The 27,969-nt window shown below is 44.6% G+C and overlaps 1 protein-coding gene across 2 annotated transcripts in view; it reads right to left on the bottom strand.

Annotated features, from left to right (window-relative positions):
- The window catches only part of lnx1 (ligand of numb-protein X 1), a 34,121-nt gene extending 8,967 nt beyond the window's left edge, over positions 1 to 25,154 (bottom strand). The window contains exons 1-4 of one of the 2 annotated variants that reach the window (XM_080032401.1): positions 24,884 to 25,154; positions 19,746 to 20,260; positions 3,184 to 3,431; positions 670 to 825 (exon numbers count right to left, since the gene is read on the bottom strand). In XM_080032401.1, coding sequence (XP_079888527.1) covers positions 670 to 825; positions 3,184 to 3,431; positions 19,746 to 20,155 — 814 coding nt within the window. In that variant the 5' untranslated portion in view covers positions 20,156 to 20,260; positions 24,884 to 25,154. The remainder of the gene's footprint in view (positions 1 to 669; positions 826 to 3,183; positions 3,432 to 19,745; positions 20,261 to 24,883) is intronic. The other variant, XM_080032402.1, reaches the window with a different exon arrangement.
- Between the last annotated feature and the right edge of the window lie 2,815 nt (positions 25,155 to 27,969).

The raw sequence follows: 27,969 nt of genomic DNA, 5'->3' as shown, positions 1-27,969 counted from the left end.
CTTCCACTCTCATGGTTGACTATATTTTATCCACTTTTGCTCTCACTGACGATATTACGTTTAATATCCCTGGAGCACATTTTCTTTACTACATCGCATCTTATGGATCTACCATGTCAAGAACACTATCCTCCTGTGGGACTACTCCATCAAGTTGTTGCGAAACCCTGTTGACCCTGGCTGTGTTGGAGGACAGAGGAGGAAAGGGGTCGTGAGCTAGAGGTGGAGAAGATCTGGAGGACGTCATCAGCCTCCTCTCCAGTGGCCTCCCGTATACCATGCCTGTCCAAAGTGCCTCAGGCTACCACTCTCTTTCTCTCTCTCTCTCTCTCTCTCTCTCTCTCTCCTGATCTGGCTCCAGTGATGCACCAGTGGACTTATGCAATCTGCAGCTGAATTATTAAAGAAACATATGCTACTGTTACACTGTGGGCTCCCGAGCGTTTCGCCCTCCTCGTACACAGCTGAGGGAACATCGCAAATACACACAGTTGGAAACACGTTGAACCCCCTCCCTGCACCTTCCTCAAGGGAATCACAATGTGCAAATGCAGCAGCAACCGCATCATACAAGAAGCCACAGGATGCACAATAAAAACATTAAAAAAAAATATACACAAGCTGAAGAAACAAGGACAAGTGAGGACACGCAGGCCCCCCAAATCATACCTTCCTGGGGCACACTGGAATTCCTGACATTGTCTCTCTCCTCGGATGTCTCGTTGCTCACTGCGTTGCCGCTCTTGGTCCTCCGCAGGACGCTGAATGCCCGGTTCAACCTTCTGAAGGAACGGCTCCTCACCGAAGACCGGTCAAAGTTTCTGACTGCAAAGAAAGACAGGGGAAGGAAGAGAGGCCCTTTATAGATTACCTCACCCTCAACATGCCCAGACATGTTTGAATCTGCCTCCTCACAGCCAGTTAGAATGGATTCCTCCTTGTGGCTTAGTAACTGTTTTGGACCTGTGCTGGTTGTGTTGCTATAGATAGTGGTGAGCAGATTAGATACCTGAAGGCCTAAGATCCAGGAGATCCAGCGTATGTAATTCACCCATGTCTTTTGATTCTTACCAAATGCCCTTTTTCTGGAAGATAAACTATAGAATCACATACTGTTTACGTGCTGTTTTGGCCAGTGCATGGTATTGCTGGATACAATTACACTATTAAATGTAGTTGGGTATTTGTTTTACCAAAACAACTGGTTTCTGTTTCGTTGGAATAATGTTGAATGTGAGATAAAATGAGTCCACAGCCTGTACTAAAGGATTTTAAGTTTAACAGATTGTGGAAATGGTACATTTCATAAGGACAGTGGCCTTGCAAATGTTTTATGAGGGTGGAAATGTGTTCGTTAGACCTTAAGGATCCACAGTGCATTCCTGAGAGAAACACTGGATGTAGGAAAACAAAGCTTTAGGGCAAAGGTTGAGCCAGGACCAGGATCAGCTTTTTTGGCAGGCATTTCTGTATTTTTTATATTTTCCTGAGCCGTGTATATTGTGACACCCACTGTGTCACTGCAGTGAATGGGTGTTTCTTTTGCCCCCAGTCCATGCTTCTCTACCAACGTTTATTTGCTGAGCTACTTTCAACATGCTCAAACAATGTATCTTTTATTGTGGACGGAGGAGCTTTCAACTTTAACTAACAAACCCAATCTGTGCTGAGTAGAGTTGCATGGTTGCGTAACTACTGCGGTGATGTAACATGCGGTCGACTCGACTGTAGTGACCACATCCACCAGAGACCCTCTGCAGAGATACTGTTTTCTGGTCCTTAGCTTGTCTTAGAAAAAGACAGACAGGTTCCAGGGGGCTGCAGTGGAGAGGCAGCAAGCCCCAGCCTGGCTGCACTGAGCACGGGGCAAGCAAGCCTCTGCAGAACCCCTCCCTCCCTTCCCCAAATCCCTCTGAGTACACAGGGAGATGCGAGGGCTCCTGACAGCCACATTATTCTTTAAAAGCGCCAGCCGCTTCTGGAGCTGACAGCTTGTTCAGCAGTAGTGGCGCTCGTGGTGGTGGTGGGCAGCTCAGCCGGCCCGGGCCTATAAAGTGCTGCTGCAGCGTCATTTGGTGTCCCCACTAGCCTGCACGCGCAGGTTTATAGTGGGTTGGGAGGGGTGGAGTGGAGTGGGCAGAGAAAAACGCTTGTGACGCTTCTTGGTTTTCACAGGTGAGAGAAATGGAGGGAGATGGGTGTTGGCGTCATTGGACATTCAACACAGCTATATTTACACTACCACTCCTTCCATTTCTCCTTGACCGCATAATGTACCTGCCCCCTCAGTGACTTTCCCTGTATACTGTTTTCCACAAAGAGAGATTATATAGATTGGTGGGGGGGGGGGGGGGGGAAGAGCTAATTGGCTGATAGGATTTCTATCAGAGACCATCAGGGAGAACAAAGGCTTTATAGGAGCTTGAATGAGCGCCTGTGTTATACTGTATGTTCTAAGTCTGCATGTGGTGATGTATGTGTGTGAACGTGCATTACTGGCTCTGGTTTTGACTGGGAGACTATATGCAACTGTGACCACAACAGCTCTCTCTATTGATTTCCAATCTGTATGTGTCTGGCAAACACATATACCTCTCTCTTTCTGTCTCTTGCCGTGTAGGTAACTTTAGGGTATAACGTCATGCAGGACTGATCATACACCACCACACACAAACACAAACACATACTAGGCATGGTACGATAACCGGTTTCAAGGTATACCATGGTATGAAAAAGTCAAGGTTTCAAATGTACTTCCATTATCTCTGTCATACCATTCTGAAGGTACTAGAACACACAGGATGTTAAAATACAAGTTTATTAATGTTCAAAATATTCCTGCATCATTATCACTTATACTAGAAAAATGCTTAAAGTGAGCATGTCTCTAAAAACCTTGTTGAGCTGCTCAGTAAAAGGACTGCTTTTAATTAAATTGTGGTTAGAAAAATCAATTATTGTTATCATACAAGTTTATTAATGTTCAGAAAAATTCCATATGTCGTTTAAAAAATAATAAAAATTTTGTATTTTTCTGAGACATTTCAAAATAACACATTTGAGAGCTGTAATCGCAATACCGTGAAACCGTGGTATTTTTTGCTTAAGGTTATCGTACCGTGAGAATAGCATACCGGCACATGCCTAACACACATCCGTTCGTTCGTCCGTACGCTCACTCACACTCACACTTCTTGGTGCTGCTGCGGGCTGCCAGGTTGGCCGTGCTGCCTGACTGGCTGCTGTCCTCCATGTTGGGGTCGAAGGCGGGGTTGACCAGGCCGGGCTCCTCTGCCAGGAGGGCCACGGCGGAGCTGGGGTCATTGGGTAGCGTGGCGATGGTGAGTTCAGTGGAGCTGCCGGTGTACTCGTCCTCCTGCGAGCGCCGCTTCCTGTCCGCAGAGAGCCCATAGTGAGAGGCCCCTTTACACCTGCACGCACACACAAAAGGTCAATAAAGTCAGTCTCGAAAACTCAAGATTTACAAGTTATACTGGAATTGTTGATGAAATGATCAATGAATGAATCAATATAAATATCCTTTATTTAATGATGGTCAAATTCCTGGCCAAGAACAGCAGCACTATGATAAATAAGCACTATCAACACAGTCACATACACTAAGATGCTCATACACCCACAATCTACATTCAATTAATATACAAAACAAGATTAGGGACAATAATATGAAATTTGAAATGAGAACAGTTAAAAGATAAAAAATAAATAAACCAGGACAGATAAAATGGACGTTTAATTTTTTTTTTTAAATGATGACATTGATGACCTGAATGAGGATGCTCAAACTCTGTAATGAACTGCCTGTCCAAGCAGCGGTGGCAGCAATAAACTGCATCCCTTATCACAGTCTAGTGAAAGTCAACGTAATGAAGAAATGTCACATTCTCAAGACTAATGTGAGCAGATTTCAGCATGTCCATTTTGGGCTTTGGGACTGCCTCACACAAACACTTCTTATCTGACCGTAGCACTCAGACAGCACCGCTATCAGATACCACCACACAGCCTGGACAACAAGCCACAACAACAAATGTGGCAGAATATATTTCCTTGAGCTCCTGCTTAGAATGTATGCAGCCCCCTCTCTCTGGAATTGTTCCAGAAATGTCATATTAACTCTCATAAAAGGAACAAAAATACCCATTTCTGTTACCTTTTTTGTGACAGTATCTTTAATCAGACGTAGGATGGGTTTTCTCCGTGGCTCTGAGTGCGAGCATTCCAGACAGATGATTGAATACAAATGAGGGAAACCTCCCGTAAGAGAGGAGAGAGGGGGTGGGCAACTGACACCATATCTCAATATAAAACAAAGATTGTATAAATGTTGTTTCTCTGAAAAACAAATCTAATTCCGAAGTTCCCAGATGCCTTCTCCCTGTCAACAACACTACAACCACAACAGTCTCTCCCTCACATACACACACACACACACACACACACACACACACACACACACACACACACACACACAGATACACTCCGCTGCACACATTATGCTACACGCAATAAGAGGATTTTCAAACTGACAATATTAAATATCTGAATGCAAATTAAAAGATATCCCCACAGAGAAGAGTCTTGTATTGTCGGAGAATTTTCCCTCCATCTGTAAACCATAAAGGCTTTGAGCTGACGCTTCTTCAGAGGCAGGAATAACACTGGCCTGTCTCTCTGGCTGTCTCTGCGGGGCCATCAGCACAAACATTACTGGGTTTTAATGAGCTGGATCAAGCCCAGCTTCTACTTCCACAGTAGCTCAGAAAAACAAGAGGATCGGCATCCATCCTCCTGCGCTCTAAGATGGGCTGGGTTCCACTACGGGGAGGATATTAAACTGTACAAAAGGAGGGAGGGTTAGGTAAAAAGCCAAGTAAAATGGTGGCCATCATCGCAGACACAAAAGAAACAAGATTACCTGCTGGTGAGCCATTTGAGCCCGGGGAAGGCCATTGGTCCCCCTTTGGGCAGCACATCACTAGAAGTAGCATTTTGTCTCAATAACAGAGCTGTCAGCGGGTCATGCACCCAGTCCATATTTCATTGGGAAAATCTTTTCATCCCAAAGTGGGTTCTATATCTCACTTGTAGTAGCCACAAGACTCACAGTTAGATACAGCATAACACGAAGCTGAACTACCTCTATTGATCTCACTCTGAGCTATGTGATGTGACGTAATGCTGCGATATATACAGTGCATGTGTGTGTGTCCGTCCATCCATGAGTACCTGCTTGTGGGCAGTGCCATAGTGAGTTATTCTTGTTCATTCAGTTAGTAAATTGAATGCTATCAAGCATGTCCGCGCAGCAACATACCACTTAACTGAGTGAAGTAGTTGCATAGAGCAGTATTTCATTCAACAGCAGTATAGCTGCAGCCTTGAGGGGGCAGAAGCTCGCCTCGTGTCACTCACTATCAATTAGAAGAATTAGCTGTATGCAGCAACACAGCTGGCAGCTTCAACAGAAACAATTCGTTGAGAATAGCATAGCTTCCCAAACGTATACCTGTGTGCATGAGTACACACGGACAAAAGCTATTCTTAAGCAGTACTGTATATTTGTTATGATTCAGATAGCATTGACCAAATAGAGGCAATGTTTACATATGGTTTATTTCTATGGAGCAAAGTATTGGGCAAGCATTGTTGTAGACTCTTGATCTTTTGAATATTTCACAACACTCCAACTTACAGATGAAATATAAAAACAATCTCTTAAGCAGAAAACAGTACAGATTGCAACTTTAATTGTCGTCATTGTTACGCAACTGAGAGCTGCTGTGACCATTCTTGTGTAACAACATTCTCGTTAACTTTAATTTCTACCAGCTGCTGTGAATTTCTTCATCTATATATAGATTCACTCCCTACCAATGTCTGATGTTGCAGAACTGACTGCGGACACTTGAATCAACTCCCTGCACGCACGCAAGCAAGCAAGCACGCACGCACGCACACACACACACACACACACACACACACACACACACCCCTACACCTTATGAATTATGTGGGACTTCTGGTCCAAGCTGACTATATGAAATTGAAGACTTCGACAACATTCCCCTGTTCCAGTATGGGTAGTGGAATATGGAAAACCACAGTCTGTCGGTGGAGATGGGCAAGTACCATAACATACAGGTTCATTCAGTTACATAAATCTTACAGACCACCCAAATGTTAGTAAAATGTCTGTCAATGTATTAATGAATAGACGCTGCACACAGTATTTGAGTAAGGAAGCTTTTAAGGGATTCATTCCTACATGCCCTGTGATTCTGTATTTCTAGAGATCTTAGGCACAGAGCATGAGAACCAAAGAAAATATTTAAGTCCCAGAAAACCCAGAGGCTATCACTGTGCAGAGCCTCTGAGACACATGCAGTCAGCCATTGTTTGGTGTGCCACTGGTTTATTGAAGGCTTTGTCTCCCGTTAATTAAAATCTCCTTCCTCAAGGGGGGGATGAGGGTGGCCTTAAAACAAGTGGCCACATCTCATATGCTTATAGTTTTAATGTTAAAGGTGCAGTCAGTGATTCTGGAGAATGCATGTTGTGAAAATCTCCCCACGATGTACTACCTGTCCGTACTGTTTGTGTGCTGAAAGAATAAAACCTGTTATTACACAGTCCATGCTCTGTAAACTGGTGTGCAAATAAAGGGTATATAAGGGGTCCCATCGTAGCTGGCATCCTAGTTTATAGATCCTAGGCTGTGTATTAATAATTGTTTGCGGCCCACACAAAGTACGTACAGGTAAGTGGATCGAGAGGAGATATTCACAGATTTTGACACAAAGTGATTTTGACAACAGAGTCGCTTATTTCCACCTTAAAGGCCACAGTCTGTGCCGTCTGAAGTTAAAGGCAGGAAAGCATGACAGAAACCCCTTGTGTCTCTGGCCAGGGTGGTCCTGACTCCTGGAGTGTCAGAGCCAAGGTAAGCCAGCCAATTACGACCACACACTGACAAGGTGCAGCGCGTCGAGGGAGGTGTGCTAGCAAAAGAAATCCACGCAAACACACCATACACCTCCTTATATTTCTTTCTTCTCAAACAAACATCCCCTTCGTGTATAATAATGTCAGCTCATGTGAAGCTGTATACCCTTTTATCGTAAAGCATCATTTTTCAGGGGGATGATCACTCATGAGCTCAGTGGATGCTCATTAGCGCTGCAGTATATCCCTGGGTGGGTCAGCCACATCCTCAGTTATCACATCTCATCTCTCTTAAGTCCCGGGATCTGTGGCCGAGATAAGGAGCCAAGACACCGAAACAATCTTCCGCACTTATCCTTCCTCCCCCCCTCCTCCTCCTCTCTTCCTCTATCCTCGTATACTTCCCCTGAACTCTCTCCAGTGCAATAACAATTTCCCGTGTTGCTATCGGTGACCCTGCTGCTCTGGCTGAAGCGCGCTGGCTGTGACACAAACAAAAAAAACCCGTCTTGTGATGTGAAATAAACACCAGGCTCACCACTCATCAAAGCCCGTGAGATGCTCCAATCCTCTTTAGGGGAGAGTGGATTATCCTCCCTAACCCAAATACTCTCTGCGCTCTCCGACCGCCACGGACAATCATGTTGGGCCACACTCTGCACACAAAGCAAATCCCCCCCCCCCCCCCCCCCCCCCCCCCCCCGCCGAGGGGATGATTCCAGGTCAGGTAGTCAGACACGGACACTGGGCTACTTACTATTATCTAACGTGTGATGTCATGCAAATGGTTTTGGGAAGCATTGTTGTAGTTTGTTGTTTTATTATTTTTCAACTCATCCTCCAGGTACATCCGCTGACTAGCCTGGAAATCCAGACCCACATTTAGAACGATGTAGGGTTGGCAATGAGCAATAGAGCTTCCCAACTCAAGAGGGGGCACCAACCTATGCATTTTAAAATACCACTGCACGCAATTCGATAGCACTACTACGACCGACTTTGACCAATCAGAGCAATGGACAAGGTGACGTATACAGAGCAACAGAGTTCAACCTTTGCTGTGTCCGGTCGGCAAATCAACAATTACATCTTTCTTTCTATTGAAAGATTGAAGTGCCGACTTCCCTCAATTTTTTAAAGAAAAATCTAAGTCCAAATCGTTAAGTGCCTAGGCCAGAGCAGTTTCAAGCAACGTATCCGCAGCCATCTTTGTTGTTTACTATCACAACTTTGACGGCGCAGCACTGTCGTAATCCGGTATGGCTGCCCATTTCAGATAGTAGGATTTGATTGGTGACTCTGAATTTTCTGACATAGTTAATGAGCTCCAATGGTTTGTGCAAAGAGTTAGCTGCCTAGCAAATTGAAATTTGCTAGCGGCAAAAGAGTCTGGATTTCCAGGGTATCCGCTGACCTGTGTATGACCCAAAGTCTTCCTGAGCTTCTCTTTCTCTTCTTGCCAGTTCCTCTTTTTAATCTGAAAGCAGCAGCAGGCAATTGTTTCTGGCAAATCCAGACATCGCAGCCAACTTTCTGTAGCTCTTGAAAATATACCCACGACACCTGCCATGTAAGAACCCAGAAGAAAAAAAAACAAGGTAGCCTCCAGTTTTTTTTTCACTGAACAATGTGTGGAATACAACAAGTGTGTGTATGTGTGATACATGGGAGATTTCTTTGTGCGAAAGAGAAGTGACAGACTGTGCGCAATGGGTTTATTCTCGGAGCACTAATGAATATGGGGAACGCACAGGTGCTAGTGGCGCAATGATCAGCAAATTCCTAGTCCCCACTGATCTAATCAGTTCAGAGAAATAGTGTTGTTTCCGCCACATTGTGAGCTAAAAAAGAAATGTTATTATTCTCTAACCAACTGCCTGTGGACACAACAAACTAAATTTACCAAGAGAGAAAACCGTCTCTATAGCAGCTTTTGGCTAAGATACATGAAGGAGTAACTTGTTTTATCCCAGACTGAGCAGGGAGGGAAAATACAGCGCTCTTTGGAAGCACTTGTGGCCATAACACACAGACATGCGCATGCTTGTAAGCACACACGTAAGCGCGCGCACACACATATGCACAATGTAGCTGAACGATGGAACGCTTGTGCAATGTAGGTAGGGCTTGTGGTCATTAATTACATTTATGTTGATATAGGCATGTATTAAACATTTTTCCTTGATCAGAGCAGTATATCAATTACGGTACCCTTTTATCATACAGTCGGGCCACATGCTAAACACATAAAGTAATGTTTGAACGGGCAGGGATGATAGATAGATACATATAGAGATGAAAGGGTGGCGCAAACAACAAAGAGAGTAATCCAGTTAATGATGAACTAGTGAGTGGTAATCAGAGGATGCTCTGGTGTGTTGATTGGATGGACCCGCTGTGAGGGGTAATCCCAGCTGCTGGCTGAGAAGTGGGGGTTTAGACCGCAGCTACAGGGCTCAGTCTGTGCTTTGGGAGAAACTTTTTGGCTAAGCTTTCTTTTTTTCTCTCCTTCCAAAGACAGATCTTCCATTTTGAAGGACACTAGGCGAGGTTGCTTTGGGTGTGACTTCCTACTGCCTTTGAAGATGAATGCAAATCAAAAGTGAATATGCTCAAAGGCAGCACACAAATTCCCTTTGTCTGTGTTTTGAGCTTGTCATTGTACTCCGTTGCAGTTAGCACTGGCTCGGCAGGTTTGGCAACGCTGGATGCCTCTGTGTGTGTGTGTGTGTGTGTGTGTGTGTGTGTGTGTGTGTGTGTGTGTGTGTGTGTGTGTATGAGTGCAGAGGCTTCCCAGCTCAGCCAGCGCCAAGCCAGCCTGTTAGTGACAGCCCAAACTCTGAGTCATGGTTTTTCAGCCAATCAATATGTACAATCATCAGTCGGGGCCCTGACCTCATGATCAGGCTGGAAGGACTTTTATTGTGTCAGTATCTGGTTTCAACCAAGAGGGCAAGCTCACTGCTTTATTCAACAGAGGAGAAGAGCACAAGAAGGACTACAACTCATGTATTCTCTCTCTGGCCGAGCTGGATATCAGCTCACCAATAGGTTTCACCTCTCAGTCCTGCCGTGTGTACATGTACGATTCTCTCACTGAAGGGCAGGCAATTCAAACTGTAATGCCCTACAGCACCGCACAATACACAACGTGTCATCATAGAGAGTCCCCGCCAGGCTGTTGTCCCACATTGCTCCTGGCACCTTTTCTAGCCTGTATTTCTCACTCTGTGCCACGCTAGCCCTTGGCAGTGTTCTGCTTCCTCTACCTCCAACGTGCCATGGTACAACTGCCTGAAACCCAGCCAGCAGTGATCGGCCCAACCCAGAAGCCCTGGCACTCAGTGGGGCGCTGTTCACGGGAGAGATTACCTTCTACACTGCTGTCCCCTTTGCTGTCAGTTACGCACTGCTGCCTCCCTCCCTCCTACAGATAAGCTTCCTGCAGACAGGAGGCTGCAGAAAAGATTCCATGTTAAACATGTCAAGCCTCAGAGACCCCAAACACCAGCCAGACTTTGAGTCAGACAGAGGCAAATTCTGGCTGACATTTCAACAAAACGCACATCTGCAATGAGACGAACGTAGGACACCTGATGTAAAGGACTCTGCTCAGATATGAAAGCGCACTGCATTGCGGAAACAAAAATCATACATTTAAATTTTGTAAAATGCTTTTGGTATAAAGTACCAAACTCAATCCCATCTTTAAAGCCTCTCTGCATGCTGACACTAATACCTTTCACCTTGCTGGTGTGATGAATTCTGCTTGAACAGAGACACACCTGACAGGAAAGCTCTGCTAACGTAAACAGGATGACCTGCTACTCACTACCGCTCATGAATAAATGAATACATACATATATTTCAGCTGTTCTATATGACTCCATATTTACACATGCAACATGCAGACTATAAAACATATATACAGAAGATATACATGTATAGATAATACATAGTCGGATGTGTGTGTTTGCTGTGTGTTTTCAGGCATACTTATTTTATATGGAGTGCAATATGTAATAGTGTCCTACGTGTTTCCTCACCCCATGTTTTCTTTCATGTTCCACTGTGTGTGCAGTGTACACTGTCATAGCTTATCGACCTTGCCTACTCATGCATATACATGCTCCCATTGTGGATTCACCGAATGTGCTTAATACTGTAAATCCCACGCAAAGAAATAATTAAGCTGATTTAATGTTATCTCTTTTTAAAGAGCTGTGAAAGTTGTTCAGGAGGGTAGGAAGTAGGCTGTTAGCCTGATTTCTATCTCGCAACCACTCTCCCCACGGCCTCTCCTGTAAATCTGGTCCTGTAGATTCAATGAGACAGCAAGAGCTGCCTCGCTTAAGAACAGGGATTAATATTTAATCCAAACAAAAGTCTAATTAGTGAAGCCTGCCCCCACACTTGAAGCAGCCACTAGGCCAAAGAGTGCACGGCATGGTGCTCTGCCTTCGACTCCAGATGGACTTGGCATAAAACAAATGAGTCATATTGTTCAGATGGAGGGAGCGCGTGGCGGCCGGGTGGCTAATCCTGTTAGAATGCGTCCATGCTGAAGATGTCCGGAGCACTGCGAGTGTGCACAGATCTTTGTGATCAAACACATACTAGATGAAGGCTGAACGCAAGGAGCAAAGCTAATCATAGTGTTTAAGACATCTCAGCACAGAACCAGAAATGAGCAGAGATTAATCATTAATGCTCTACAGCACTGCACTGTTATTATCAGGGGAAGGCCATGTTGACTGGGGGAGGGAAAAGGCAAGGAGTGTGTGTGTGTGTGTGTGTGTGTGTGTGTGTGTGTGTGTGTGTGTGTGTGTGTGTGTGTGCGCGTGCATGTTTATTTTTATATGTGTTAAGTAAGGCGTAAAAAATTACAATCTAGGAGCTTACCAGTACTGTTTTTTTTATTGGCTGGTGCTGACGGAGAGAAACGGCAGTAACCAAATTAAGCATTTTATCACAGAGAAACATTGCGCCGTTAGTTCCATCTACACCCTGCGTATACAGCCAATATAGCCTGTGTTCAAACATTTGTGTGTGAATAAGACAGATTGCAGCCATTCTCATTTTTCCCCCACACAATAGGAACTCACTGTAGTGACCACGGAAATTAATACAAATCAGGAGAGGAGAAAGAAGGAATGGAGGGCGGGAGGGAGGGAGAAAGACTGAGCTGGGAAAAAACAGAGGAGAGGTAGGTAGAGCCGGTGGTCACCCCCTGAAGGCTGCTCTCCTGTCAACAGTATGGATAAAGACAAATGGTGTGCCACTGCTCTCTAGCCAGGCAGAAAAACACCACGTCCGCGTTTGTCTGCTCCTGGTTTCTCTCACTGTCATGTCATAATCAGCACGAAAACAAAAAAAAAAGGATCACTATCACAAGCACGGAAGTCCATAACTCTCTCTGGAGTCATTTTTATTTATGAAACGAGCCACATATTCTGGGCATGCTGTCTATATGTATGTATGGCCAGATGGACAGGAAGTGACCTTTATACCCTCCTGTCCCCTCTCATCTCCCCCTATACACACTGCTGTACTCTTCTCTTCACCCACCTCTTTTCCCATTCCATGCTTCTTCTCCGTCCAACATTTATTCTGTGTGTAACCAAACATAATGGATTTCAGCTCTTCCTCCATGCCTCTTCAGTCAATTTGCCTACTCCGCCACTTGCTTCCCTTTCTCCCCCCTTTTCCCCACTTTGGCATCCATTCTGTGTGTCTGCAGGAGCTAAGGCCCCACTCAGCAGAGAGAGCATACAATGAAATGAGGGCCGGTGGATTTGCAAGGCGATTCATTGTTCTACATATTCATGCAGTATAATGGGATATTTCAGTAAGGCCGGAGAAAAGAGCGCTATAGCCCAGCTTGGGGATCAGCAAAGCCTTGGTTTCACACGAAGCGGCTGCATACAGTCAACATTAACTCCCACACAAAGGCAGACTGAAGGGGCCGACAGGGAGCAGAAAACACGCTTCAGATGGAGAGGAGCCAAGAATAAAGAAAGTGACGTACAATATAGTGTCAAAAGATGATGTTTGGTCTGTTGTTTTTTCTTGACTTGGGCTGAAGCGATCAGTCAAGTTGTCAATGATTAGTTGAAAAATTAAATTGAAGTTGGTTTTCTAAATGTGTAAAAAATAAAAAAATAAATAAAACACTTGCTGGTTCAATCTTCTTTTCTCTGTTTTGCATCACTATATAGTTGAATATATTGGAGTTGTGGACCGTTCGGACAAAACCAGCAATATAAATAAGTGGCCATGCGCTCTGTGAAATTGAGATATTTACTCAATATTTACTTATTTCAAAACATTTTAAACTATTCATATTAAAACAATATTTAAAAGGAAAATAATCCTAAATTGAAGTCCTAATGGTGACACATCAGAGGTTTGTGTCTATGGTGTCAAAATTCAACTACAATACCCAACATGTTGACATCTACATATTATATTGACATATATTAAAAGGGAAGGTTGTGAAAAAAAAAAAAAAAGAAGAAGATGCACCAACAGGTGTGTTTTAATGTTAAGGGTTATTCTATGTATTGATAGTGATCGTGTTTATTTTAAATGAAATATAGATAATGTGCCCATAGAGAGCTGTGTAATGTGTATTCAACAGACCTGACGCGAGAGTGGCCAGCTTTGAATTTTTAACGCTGAGGTGAAAGTGTATATTCCCCAGCAAACACAACATAGGCACAGGTCGTCCATATGTTTAGCGGGATGCACACAGAGCTAACGTGTGCTGACATTTACCTCGAATCAATATAGAAGTCATAAACACACTCACACATGCCGCTGGAGAGAAAGAGAGAATGAGAGAGATAGAGAGAGGAGAGAGAGAAAGAGAGAGAGAGAGAAGCCATGGTGCAGTGCTGTAGCATCCAAACTGTCCTGGACAGCACAAAGCCCCTATACCTGCTGGCTATACTGCATCCCAGTGCCACAGCAACAAATGAGCAGGGGCATTCGGAAACAATTCGGTCAGCAATTATTTCCCACCATGAGGCACAATGATGAGGAAAATGTCAACATTGGAAGCATAAATATGCATGAACGCACTGCACTGCACACACACACCCACCCACCCACCAACACACACACACACACACACACACACACACACACACACACACACACACACACACACACACACACACACACACACACACACACACACACACAGCAAGTGACGGACACAAGCACATAGTAACACAGTATGGCTTGGAGGGTGTTGATGGAGGGGAGAGATGGGGTGATGATGGAGTGATACTGGTGACAGGAATGCAGGTGGAGTTGTTGTTGTTGTGGTGGTGGTGGTGGTGTGTACTCACAGCTCAGAATAGAGGATGTGCAGGTTGCCCAGATTGTCTGTGTAGTTGGCCGGGCTGAGCCAGGGCAGCACCAGCAGCAACAGAGCCTTCATGGTCAACGCTGCTCTGTCCCTTCTCTGTCTCTCTGCACTGCTGGAGCTCTCTCCTCCTCTCCTATGTCCCCCTCCACCTCTTCCACCACCTCCAATTCTCCAAACCTGGCCGTGCTGACCCCCCCACCCCCACCCCCAACCCACCACCCCCTTTCTCTCAAATCACAATCAATCCTTTCTACAACCTCCTACCTTTTTTTATTCCAAGCCTCTTTCTTTCTTTCTTTCTTTCTTTCTTTCTTTCTTTCTTTCTTTCCTTCTTTCCTTCTTTCTTTCTATCCCCCTCTCCCTAGACCCCTGTGTCTTGTGTGAGCTCGGCAGTTCTTTCTGTGCTGTTCATGTGCCTTCAGGCCGGCTGCCTGGTCATCTCAGCTGCAGAGGCAAACGGGCCGGTTGCCAGAGGTTGAAGACGGAGCGGAGGAAGAGGAAGCAGCAGCGGCATCAGAAGCAGGTGCAGAGGAGAAGTCCCGTTGTGGCACAGCGGGAGGAGGAAGAGGAGGAGGAGAAGAAAGTGTCAGAAGAAAAAGAAGAGGAAGCAGACCCATGCAAAGGTGGCATATTTGGAACACAATTGGAGATGTGCAGCCCCTTAATCTGCTCCGGGCACTGGCGAGTTGTAAGAGGATTTGCGCTCGTATGCGTGTGTGTGCATGCTGGCTGTCTCCCTCGGCGTGTGTGTGTGTGTGTGAGAGAGTGTTTTGCGTGTGAGCTTGCGTGTGTGTGTGTATGTGTGTGTGTGTGTATGTCAGAGAGAACAGCGCAGCCTGTGACTTATACTGCAGCAGAAACCACTGAGGGAGGGGGGGTGGGATATGGAGCAGACCAAACGGAGACAGGAGGGGTGGGGAGGTACTTGGTGATGCTCTGATTGGCTCGGCCCCCTTCACACGTGTACACACACGCACACGCCTCGGACATACACACACACACACACACGCACAACCTCTGCATTCACCCTCCCCCCTCCTGCCTGCACATATGTCGCGCAATACAGAGGAGGGAGAGAATATGTTGCCTCCGAACCCCTCACCCCTCACCCCCTTGCTCTCCAACAGTAGACTGCTCCCTGTGGCAGCACATTGGTCCGATCGCTCAAAGGAATCTGCCTACATGTGTGGAGAGTGAAAAAAAAAAAACCTAAACACACCGCCAAATCAATAGTCTCTGCAGTGATGGAAGCTTGTTATTCTGGGTGGATGTGGGGCAAAACATTAAATGATTTGAAATAAATCCATAGAACCACTGTCCCAGTGAACATTTCATTCATCCAGCCCATTCATTCATACTATCATTTAATTTCATAACACAGCGTACAAAGGGAGATAGAGGGAAAGAAAGCATGTCACAGTTACCACATCTTTCATCACTACCTGATCTGAATGGTTGGGAGAGAGGTGTGTGCCGATGGACTGTGTTTAACGACTGGCATTCACTTAGAGGTGTTGAAAAGCAGAGGCAAGATGCATTTTCAACGATGTTTGAGGTGTGTTTTTCCATCCTCTTTCATCCATTTCTATTTTTTTATCTCTCATCTGTTCTCACCCCCATCCCTGTCTGTCATGTTCTGAACTGAACATAATGCAGAATGGAAGAAACGATGGCATAAAAACTTTGAATGTTAAATACTGCAGCAGTTTCTTATGAATTTTACCTCCTACCTTTCATTCCAAAGTAGAGTCAAGGCCCCAGCATTTACACTGTACAGTTCACATTTTACTCAGCATCATGCAACATTCTCCTATTCATTTTCCCTTTTGTTTCCCTAGCTTTTCCTCTTCTTAACTTTTTTCCCCCTTTTTTATCCAATTCTCAAAGCGCTGAGCTGTCTGCTACCCTTGAGCAAGACACTTAACTGGTGTAAATACCCCGTCTGAATGAATATTTCATGTGTGGAGAGGTAGTGTGGTTACGGGGCTGAATTTTGCATGTGCGTGTGCAGCTTCTGTTTTGTGTGTGCGCTAATGCAATGCATGCGTGCGTACTACCGAGGCACAAGTTATCCCGTGGTATCTGAGCGGTATACGCACAGCAACGAGACCACAGGGCACGCAGGAAATGTAAATGTAATTGGATTGTGACAGGATGCAGTTTGTGAACAGAAACCAGTCCGCCCCGCAGGAGTCGTTTCATACATTAGCACATTAACTCGCGCTCACAAAAACACCATCATAACATACACATAGTACACATAGCCTACCCGTTATTCATTTCCATTTCCAACTCACAGTTGCCAATTTCTCATACTGACGTGAAGCTAAAGTGGTTATGTCTTGGGCTTGAATGTGTTTCCTCGTGAAAACGACCTAACAAGACAGGTCTGACGAGTATAAACCAAGGAGCTATCTGCATGTCAATTCATGTAATACTGCTTGAAGAAGAAGAGATTATTGAAGCTTTGGAAATGACCAGATGGCATGAGGAATATAGAGTCCATCCACGTTATAATTCCTGGCATGAATTATGAGCACCACTTCTGGTTCATTCCTTCACCAAACCAGGGTCTGCGAAAGTTAGCAGCATGCTACAGGTGTCTATTCCCTCTTCTAAGCTTTTTGTGGAAATACATTATGTGGGAAACCACCGTCACATCTTAAACAGGTGATATGATGTAATACACCACTGCCTTCTCGACTATTAAGGGATGGGAGGACGACCTGAAGGATTGGCCTCAGATAACAGTAAAAAAAGCAAGTTAGCCCAAAATGTTTCGAAGTGGAGAGATTCAGGTACTTTGTTGATTGCTATGCTAGCAATTGGGAAGCAATGAACTATTTGTAAAGCTCTGAGGCTTATCAGCACTTTCATAGAAATAAGGTTGGTCATGTTTTGTTGAAGTATAGGTGAGAACCTGTTATAAAGACGTGAAAAGAGCAAAGTGAGGTGTTTTCTGCTTCTTTCAAGGCTTTGGCTCCCACCCCAAATGATCCTGTTTAAGGTGTGACAGGTTGCGTTGACACATCTTTCACAGAAAGACAGAAACTGGCAGAACCATGAGGCATGAGTAAAAACAAGCTCAGCTTACCTTCCTGACACCTTCCGTCTAGCTATGGCTGTAAGGTGGCCTTATCCCTTTTACAGTCTCTATCCTCAACAACAAAAGTAATTGCCACATCTAAACATGCAGCATACATTTGTGGTAAAACGCCCACAAATTGTCCCTGTATCCAAATATTCACACAAGCCTCAAGGAACTCCTCTGTTGGTTCTGAACTGAACAGTACATTTTTACATAAAGGAAAGAAGAAAAAAGAAAATAAATACTATCTTGCTTAAGGTAGATCCACAGTAAACCATACACATGAAACTGGCTAAATGAACTTGACTAATACGAAATTATGAGAGCGAGAGATATTGGGGGTAGGTAAAAACCTGTTGTAAGCATTACCGGCAGTACACGCACATGTAGCTACACGTAATTGGCTAAGAAGAAGAAGAAAATACTTGGGCTGGTGGGGAGGTGCTTTCTAGCTGAATTGTGGGCAAGCCCTCACAAGACTGAGTAACAAAACCAACAGGATTTAATGGTGATCAAATGGTTTCAATTCTGCTGATTGCTGCTAGTTGTGTCCAGAATGATAATTTCTCAAAACTGGAAAGGCCAATAAAGGTCATGAATGATTGGATGAGTATGAAATCAGCTCCGACCAGATGGCGTGGCTGTCTCAGTCATTACGACTCCTGACCCAGTGCCAGACTCTGGGGTACGGAAAACAGACAGTGTACTCTGCCATCCTGGGCATATTATAATATCTGCAGAAAGACATGGCTGTGGAAGGAAAGCTGTAATGTCCAAAAATCTATCCAAAAATGTCACCTACTTGGCAAACACAGCACAGTCATATCTTACTGTCATGTATACTATGAGACACGTTACGCACATCCCGAAATTAAGACAAAGTTACGCAAGCTGCACCTGGAAAATGTTGACGTCAGCTCATGTTTTCAGTCCATTGTTATAAACATATTAGATACTTTACCAACAGATAGGTGACACATTAAGGGACAATTAAGATTAAATATTAGGACTACCCCAAATTTAATGACACAATACAGTGCTTTGTAATCACCATATTTCAATCATGTTGATTACCTATGGGTTTTTTTTTTCAGGGCAATGTGTAGGCTATGGACTTTTGTTTTTCCTTTAGTTTCTCCACCTTATCTGAACTTTACAACTCAACAGTTATCAGGCCAAGCCAAACAATAATAACCAGCTCTCTAACACAAAAACTATTCAGCCGAATACACATTCCCTCCACCGTGGCCGACAGCGAAAATCAGTGGACCGAATATAAAATGTTGAAGTGGGTGTTCCAGTGAAACTTTTTCAACACACTGTGTGGAGTAGTCCCTCTGGACTTGGCCCCTCACCTCCACAGATAACACCTCCTAACTACAGTATGGCAGAGCAGCTGAAGCCTTGTGGGAGTCGGCCTCGGAGCTCCACACCTCATTATTACACTCACACTGCATGGAGGAAAAGACTGGGCAATGATGGAGAAAAAAAGATAGAGGGAAGAATGGACAAACAGAATAAAGTGTAGTGTGAGGAGGGTCGCTGGAAATACTTTTTTTTTTAGTTCATACTGTTTTATGCAACTTGAGGTTTTGTATAGTGCAAATGAAAAGCAAACACTCTGCTGCTGCTTGTTTGTGTGTGTGATGTGTGGTGAGATGCACTAATTATCCCAGAGGCCTTTGGGCTAGGGGAGTGTTAATGAGCATTAGAGCCCAGACTGAGAGAAAAAAACCCAAGTACTGCCTTTTAATGATATATAAACAGAGGAGCCGGGCCTAGTTCAGATGAAAGCCTGGTTGGAGGAGGAACACTCCGTTTGGAAAAGGAGCCGAGGGTTAATGACGCTGGGCAAAGGGGAGTTTGGAATCCTCGAGTGTGTGTTTACTGCAGGTCACTGGAGTTCCTAACCAGATAGCAACGGTAAATAGGAGGGAAATGAAAATTAAAAAAAGAAGCTCAAGTACTGGCTAATTATTTAAAGCTACCGTGCTTTTTCATACATGAACGTCGGTTGCGTTCAAGCCATTGCCAAATGAGTTGACACAAAGTTTCTTAAGCCTATCAGGTCCACACAACTCTGTTTTTCGCAGACCCCCAGCCCCCCCCCCCCCCCCCACACTGGTGTACCAGCTCAGAAAATTCCTCATGGATGGAAGGCCACAGAAGTTACACACTGTAGCTTTAATAAGGCCGCTGATTACAATATAATATCCTTTAAATGTACATGCCTGCAAGGGCTTCTAGGTAGGGTACACTCTGATTTTACCATTGTGATTCTTGGGACAAACTCAACCTTTGCTCCTTGCATCCTACCTGCTCTTGATGTGGTCTTCCAGGTCACCGCGGGGCAGCGTTTCAGTGCAGTGGTCGGTGAAAGGGCAGCCCACCGTCAGCTTGTCCAGCAGCTTGTGCACTAGCAGGCTGGGCTTGCGGCAGCTCTGCAGCATGAGGGGCGCGCGGCACACGGGGCAGAAGTCGCTCTCCAGCAGGAAGCTGGTGAGACACTCGGTGCAGTAGGTGTGTCCGCAGGGCGTGTCCAGGGGCCGGATCAGAGCCTGCAGGCAGATGTGACACACCAGGTCGTCGTCCACATCGTCCTTGTAAAGGTACTCGTGGTTCTCCTCCAGCTGGTGACTGTGGCCACAAGAGGAGCACAGGTCAGGGGGAGGGGACAGCAGACCATAGTCTGCGGGGGAGAGAGGCGGGGCCGACGCTTCAGCCATTTCAGTGGCAACTTAGGACAATACACTCTCCTCCAGAACACTCATTTAGTGGAGGGCATGATTCTGGATGTTTGGTCCAGTGAGGAGGTCAGTAGCAGGAGTCATCTGTGGGGAACAAGTGATGAAAAATTGTGAGAAAGAAAGTAAAGGAAGAAAGTCTTCAGATGCTTTACTCAAAGCATCAATACAACTGTGTGAACATACCCTGTAAAGCAAACAGTCTCAAAAGTAAAGGGTTGGTTGAATGTCCCTTGTGACCAATATGTTATCATATTTCATACTTATTATATGTAAGTTAAGTTATCTTTAATAGTCAATTTACACAAGGCACATTGAAATTCATCTTTTGGCATATCTCCTCTCTAGTTACCACTTTTCGGAGGGGGTGCAGGGTCAGCCATAGTTCAGCGCCCCTGGAGCAATCAAGGACACAATGATAGAGATGGTGGGCACCGTAGATGTAACACCAGCCACTAGTTTTACAACCAACGCCCTCCTGTCCGGTGCCGGGGATCGAACCAGTGACCACATGGTTACTAGTTGGCCCCTCTTCCTCTAAGCCATTGTACCACCCAAGAAAAATTGGTAATACTGATGCATCAATGTGTCTGCAGCATTCTACTGCTGTAGCTGCTCCAGGTGGAGCTAGTTTCAGCTACTTAATATGGTTGGCTAGTTTAGTCCAGGGGGGTCCCAACCTTTGGATTGGGCCCTCCAAAAGGTCACCAGATGGGGTTGTGAGATAATTAAAGTTCTGATACATTATTCATTTGCACTCTGCTGTAATTTAAATGAAAAAACTTGTAGAGGGGAACTGCTAATGACTGTCCCTGAATAGACAGACTGTGCCACTTTATTTTAGAAAAGAAGGGCACATGGTTCTGCATAGCATCAAATGGAAAATCTCAAGTAGGCTACCTCAAAGTTGTACATAAGGATAGTACTAAGTAATTATACGTAGTTACTTTCCACAGAGGAGACGTCCAATGTAACGGGTTTGAGAATATTCCTAAACTGTGCTTCAGAGCAGAGAGCAGGAAGGCTGGATTCTGTAATTCTTTCACAGAAATGCACAAAGGCAGCACAAAATGTCCTTTTTCTGAGTTTCTTAGATTTCCTCCTCCGGCTCAGAGAAGTGATATCGAACAGGCAACATCAATACCACTCATCTCAGCAGCAAGTGCAGAGACAGAACAAGTCTCCAGCTCTTACTCACTGCACTGCATGACCAACCCAGTTGCTGTTTAAAGCAATATATAGTTAACATTAGTTTATAGTACTTCACTGGTTAACATTGAGCTCATCCCTGTGAGTGAGCCAATGTTTACGTCATGTCCAAAACAAGCAGGCTCCCTGAGCACATGGACACTAACAGATGGGCTCAGACACACGTCACCTTGGCAACAGCCACCTTGTCGGCGCCCCACTACGGCTGCTTAATGAGACACTACATCTTGTTGAAAAATAAAAAAAATAAAGAAAATACCAACAACAACAGCAACACAACGTGCATATGAAGTCTACATCGGTGCTAGTTCTATTTTAAATTGGACACATTGCCATGCTCCTGAAAAATCTGAACAATATAGTTTGATGTACATCCCAAATATGCTAATCCACACAAATATGACATTACATAATCTTCCGAGTTACCATCAAACTGTCAAAACAGACATGGGCGTCCTCATTTCTTTTTTTATGTAAGCAGTATGAATATGGCGCACGGGCAAGTTGTGACAGCCGTAAGAGCTCAGTGTCTGGGAGCAGAGGGGCTGCCTAGAAGAGGCTGAGCCTGTTTTAATAAACATGAACTTTCCCACTGAGACCTTGCGGTTACATGGCTGATTCATCACACACTGGGGCACCTGCTGTGTCTGAGGTCTGGCCTGATCTATGGACCACAGCACTTTCATCAAAAAATGAGGAGAAATGAGAGACAGAGAGGGACAGAGAGAGAGAGAGAGAGAGAGAAAGAGAAAGAAAGAGAGAAAGAGATATCTAGATTAAATAGTCAGCAGAGGCTGAAAATGAAAAAACTAATAGGTTTCATATTAAAGAAATGAAAGCTGTTTGATGTACGCTGCAGCTGAACAGGATAATATAATCTCCTTTAAGATAGCACCCTTTTCTCTCCTGAGAAAGTTTGGTGTTAGAAGATAAGAACAGAGTAAAGCGAATCAGAACGTCTGCCTCTAGTCTGAAACAAAATGGATGGCAGATACCGAAGAGCCTGACTGGAACCCATTAACTATAATAATCAGAGTTTGGAATGAAGATCACACAATGACAATTCTTTCCAGAACACAAATACATGTACCCACATGCAGGGACATGCACTTGAAGAAAACACACACACACGCACACACACACACACACACACACACACACTCTCACACACACACACACACACACACACACACACACACACACACACACACACACACACACACACACACACACACACACACACACACACACACACACACACACACACACACACACGCAAGCGGGCCTACACCCACTCACACATTCAGAGGACACACCCGACTCCTGAGAAGCAATAGCTCTCTTTGGTTCATTCACTCCGAGTCCTTATCCCTGAAGTCACTAAACGACAGAGACACAACACTGGTCTTCTCTCCAAAAAGAGACAAAAACAGATAGCCGATAAATGGGGAACTACATGAAACTGATGTATTATAACATTTTTATACCTGCAATTCTGTTTTCAAACAAGCAAGAGAAATGTAAGGTTTTTGGGTTTGGCTGCATTCTGTCCACATTTCCTTTTCACTTTTGCTCACAAAGCGAAACAAAAGGCTGTGTTTGGATTGTAGATTCAGCACTGAGAGAAAAGTGTTTGCGTTGCCTTTGAACCAAAGTTATGTACAACTTTAGGCTGTCTCCTTTTTCATATATGGAGAGCTGGGCAGGTTGTTTGTTTTAGATGGCCTACACCACCTCCCTCACAGTTTGCACACGCTTGATGTAAATGGAGCTGTTGATTCTCTCCTGGCTATACTCTCCTGTGATCTGCGATGACTTGACCAGTTAATAATGACACAAGGCTGTGCAGAGTCAGCTCCTTTTCCTAACGATTGAGTGTGAAAAACAGCTCAACGACGAGGTAGCTGTGTCTGCGTCAGCACTCTTCGCCGTCCGCGGCTGAACTAGCGTGTTGCTATATATGTACAAACCCACTCCTCATATTCAACAAGAAAAATCAAATCATATCTGTATCAATCAGGCAAACACGCCCTCCGAGAAAAAAAGGCCTAGTCAGCCAAAATCCCACAACGTGGACAGCCCGCCTTTTGCATAACGAGTTTTTTAATCATTGCGGATTTTACTTTATCTGCCATGCCCTGATAGGTCTGCACAGTACTGGAATCTCTGCTTTAAAACTATTTCAACGGACACAAGCAGGTGTGGTCTAACGTCATCATGCTCTGTGAGTCATGTCAAAAGGGGGAACGCAATCACAGGGCCCACACACGCCAACACTGTTCCAGCACAGTGTGGGAGTGCTGGACAAGTTACTCACAAACATATCAGTCCATTATCAGTTCTTAAAAAACACTGAATAGCGTGCTGATACTACATCATCATCTGGTGTGAGCCGCTCAATACACATAGACCCTGAGCACAAATGAACACGAGGCAGCCTGGAGTGAGAGGCACAAAGACTGAGTGTGTCAAATTAGACCAACACAGACTTCCAGCATAACATGCTGTGTTCAGACACGTCCCTAAAGCACTGAAAATTCCAGTAAGCCCAGTTTTCGTTTTTTTCTTTGTTTCACTTTATGCAGCGATCTGGTCCAAAACAACACAAATCAGAACTACAAAGAGGGTAAAAACAGGGGGAAAGAACAACTGAAAAATCTCTATATGGTTAATTAGGATATACCAGTTCCAACCGGTGAACTACTTCTACACACTCCACCAAGAATCTCCCCATGAGTCATTTATTCATACCTGTACATGTGTTGTTGGTATCGCTCTACTTGATAAGGGTGATGGTGGCTATGTAGCACAAACATGAGAAAACAAACTAATGTGGAATCTTTATGTCCATCTGATCTTTATTTCATTAAGAAATCAGGGATGTACTGTACAGATGATGTTACATAACATAATAAAGCTTGTTATGTGCAAATCTAGTACATCTCGTCCCATTTCAAATGAACATATGGGAAGAGGAACAACAGTAATGTGATTCCCGCACTTTAGATCCTCTTTAGAACCTCCACATAAGTCGCTTGTGTGTGTGTAGCTATGCATACGCCGGCCCCTCTCTGTGTTCATAGCAATCTCCACAGTGATTCTGAGCCAGACCTGACACCTCAGTCTGGGAGAACAGCTGTGGGCAGATGTGAAGCTCTGGAGTGTCTCTAATATGGGAATGGCTGACTGGACCTGTTCTGACTGTACTGAACACTAAGTGAGACGCTGAGATTAGCAATAATACGCCTAGGTCACAATAAATCTACACATAAAAACCTCATTATAGGCACTCTGTATGCCTGAGCTGCATGTAGAGTGAACACACTCACACAGAGATTGAATGCAAACTAATTCTATGCAAATAACACAGACAAGCAACAGGTAGTGGAGCAATGTTTTGTAGCTACTGAAACAGTTTCACTGCAAGAGCATTTAGACAAGCAACAACCCCCGCTTTAAATTTTAAAAAATATCAACTTTTAGTGGGGAAAGTGTACTTACATGACTTCATGGGCGTCGTTCACTTTCAGCAGTGCAGTCCACCTGGACAGGTAAACCCTTGCGGAGGCTGTAACATTAAACCATTCAGAGAGGGGGGGGGGGGGCAAAGGAGAGTTAAATGACTCAGTAAAGAGGACTTTGTCCCTGTCACCGGGTCTGCCGATTGGCTGCAGCTCTTCAGGTGGGGAAATTGTATCCGACCACCTGTCTCGAGGGAATTCTGCAACCCAAAGCGGGGAAAGGCAACTCCTCCTGTGTGAGCTCAGGACCTGCTCACCTCCAACAGGCCAAGGTGATCAGGAAGTGGCAGAGCTGCAGGGGGTGGGGCCAAAGGAAAAGGTAAACAAGTGAACTGCCCAAACCTGCTCTAGGAGTTCAGGAGAGGCTGGAATTTATCACAAAGGCGCAGTGGAAACTAAAGAATGGGGGTTTTTGAAAAGCAGCGTCAGTGCCACGAACAAAAGAAAAAAAAATCTTTCTTTAAGACATATTAAAATATCTTGCAGAAGTGCCGGTTGAGCTACAAGTTCTGACAGGGCTTCTTCTATAGGAATAAAATGAATAATCCAACCATCATTTTATATACTTAGATACTTGATTCCCTGCAGACTGTGTGTGTGTGTGTGTGTGTGTGTGTGTGTGTAAACAGTAGGACACTTCAAACAGGAAGCCCTTAATCTGATGAACATGCTATCAGGCTTAGATAATTCTACCATGTACTGTAATACCCGTTGCTTGTACAGGGCTCTTCTTGTTTTGTCGTGGTTGTGCCTTCCGAGGCCAATAGCTGGTTCTGTAAAGCTGTGCGTGCGACTCTGGCTTTGGACATAAACAGTTGTTATCCCTGTTTTTTAAGATGTGGTTTCCCACTCAGCTATGCCTGCCTCACCGTGCTCTTTAAAGCCAGAGACAGTGAGCCACAGGTGCTCCAGACAAACACAAAATGACGGTTCTCCATGACTCACTCTGTGACGCAAGCAGGGCTGAATCATTAGTTATCCAATAAGTGGAGAACATTCTCAAAGCACTTACAGTTTGAGCCAAATTCATATGATTATAAGCTGAGAGGAACACTACATGTCTTGCCTTTTTGGTCATCTGCTGTAATAGCGCCTGGGCAGAATATACACACTGTGTATGCGTTACTTATACTTAAGCCGATGGTTGCATGAGGGTTACCACAGACTATCAATGGTGCTATTCAAGGGGGCGCCCTTAGCTCAGTTGGTAGGGCGTCCCCCCCCCCCGGGCCGGGCCCAGCAGCAGACCCGGGCTCAATTCCCGCCCGCGGTCGTTCTCTGCATGTCTGCCCCATTTCACCTCTGTCTCTCTGCGCTATTAATAAAGCATAAAAATGCCCAAAAAATATCTTAAAAAAACAAATTGATATTCAATCCTCATTTAATATCCAGGAAAAAAGAGACCTGTACAATAAATGTTCATAGCATGTAAGTGGTTTATAAGCTAATGTTGGCATTATATCTCACTAAATTAAGACGTTGAACATGGTGAACATTAGTTATACCTATACAATAATGTTAGCATTAGCATTTAACTATAAGCACCGCTGCAGAGACACCACCATGGGGATTTTTAGGTGAGCAAAATGAACAGCACATGTCAAGCAACATGACTGTTTTAATTAATCTTTGTTTTGTTTTTGTTTAGTCTCCTGGTAATCATCACTCCTTACACAAGCAGTCTTACAGTGCTGTTGGGTTTAGTGCATTTTTTATTTCTAGATTTCTAGGTAAATTGGATTTCAGTTTCAGTTCACGTCCTCCCCCGCAACAAGTGTTTTGTTTCCAAACAGAGAAAGTATTTGTGGTGTTTCTTCGCACACTGGCTGAACAATCAGGCTGAGTCAGTGTGTAGTCTCTCCACTGGAGAAGCGAGGGACTGATGATCAACAAACATTGGAGCGGTTCCCCTGTGACCTTTACAGCTGTCATATCACTGCCACATCCCTTTCCACTTCTTCTTCCATTCTCCTCTCTCCTTGACTCCTATGAACAGCATTCTACAGCCAGGATGTGCTTGCTTTAACCGGTAGGAATTGCCTGTGAAATAGTTCTCCTGCTGAATTACATGGTTGTGTTTTGCTGCAGTGATTCAAAGATTTCTGAGTTCCTTGCACTTCTTTCAAGTTCTCTCTCTCTCTCTCTTTGAAACGCTGAGTTGAACCTGCATCCTGTTTCATTTTCTGCTGAGTCTTCCAGCTCCCCTGCTGCCGGCGTTTATCTAAACACTGAGGTGCAGGTGAAACCAATCTCCTCCCGGACACTTTCTCTTTTGCTTCTCTTCCTCTCACAAATATACTCTTCCCGCTCCCTCTATATGTCCTCCTAGCTTAGCTGTGCTTCTGACACACTTTCCTTCCAAGTCCGCCGGCAATAATTTGAATTATATGGCAGATGAGAAGGTGAAAAGTTGGCTGATACAAAGGCCTATTCCCCTTTTCAACTAACTTTTTGAGGGAGAGAGAGAGTTTCTTTTCCTATCCGTCCTCATGTGGCGATGAAAGGTCGGCTGTCTCTCCTGCTTCCACACAGCATCCATATTTCATGGCACCAATGCAAATGCTCCTCACAATGTGAATATAGAAGGGAGGGCCGTCAAATAGTCAGACAGCCGAGCCGATTACGCCGTCACCACGGAGATGGCCTCCTTACCCGACCCTTCTGATGTGATCACTGAGCGCAGACTGTGTGTGGGTGCAGGTGTGAGCCCGTGGAGATGCATGTGCCTGGGTGTTTTTGTGATCATGTGTTTGGCGCTCAATCCAAGAGTAAGGCAGTTTGTCGAACGCAGAAGGAATACATACTCGGTCTCATAAGGTTTTCTCTTTTGTTTGTTTTAAAAGGAGTGATACATTAGCCTCAAACAACCCCCAGCAACGGTTGAGATACAGCGGGATACCTTCAGACCTCCCTGCACTCAATAATCCTATTGAACTACAAGTACATAGTATATAGTATAAGAGCTGCTACTGAATATTTATACTTTTTGTATTGTTGGTAATGATTCTGTACTGCAGATATGTTGCAAGTGTGCGAAATGAATTCTAATTCCATCTCAATTTACAA

This window comes from Ammodytes marinus (genome assembly GCF_949987685.1).
Source record: "Ammodytes marinus genome assembly, chromosome: 8".
Classification (NCBI taxonomy): Eukaryota; Metazoa; Chordata; class Actinopteri; order Uranoscopiformes; family Ammodytidae; genus Ammodytes; species Ammodytes marinus.
The sequence above is the reverse complement of the archived record's forward strand: the minus strand, read 5'-3'. Positions and strand labels throughout refer to the sequence as shown.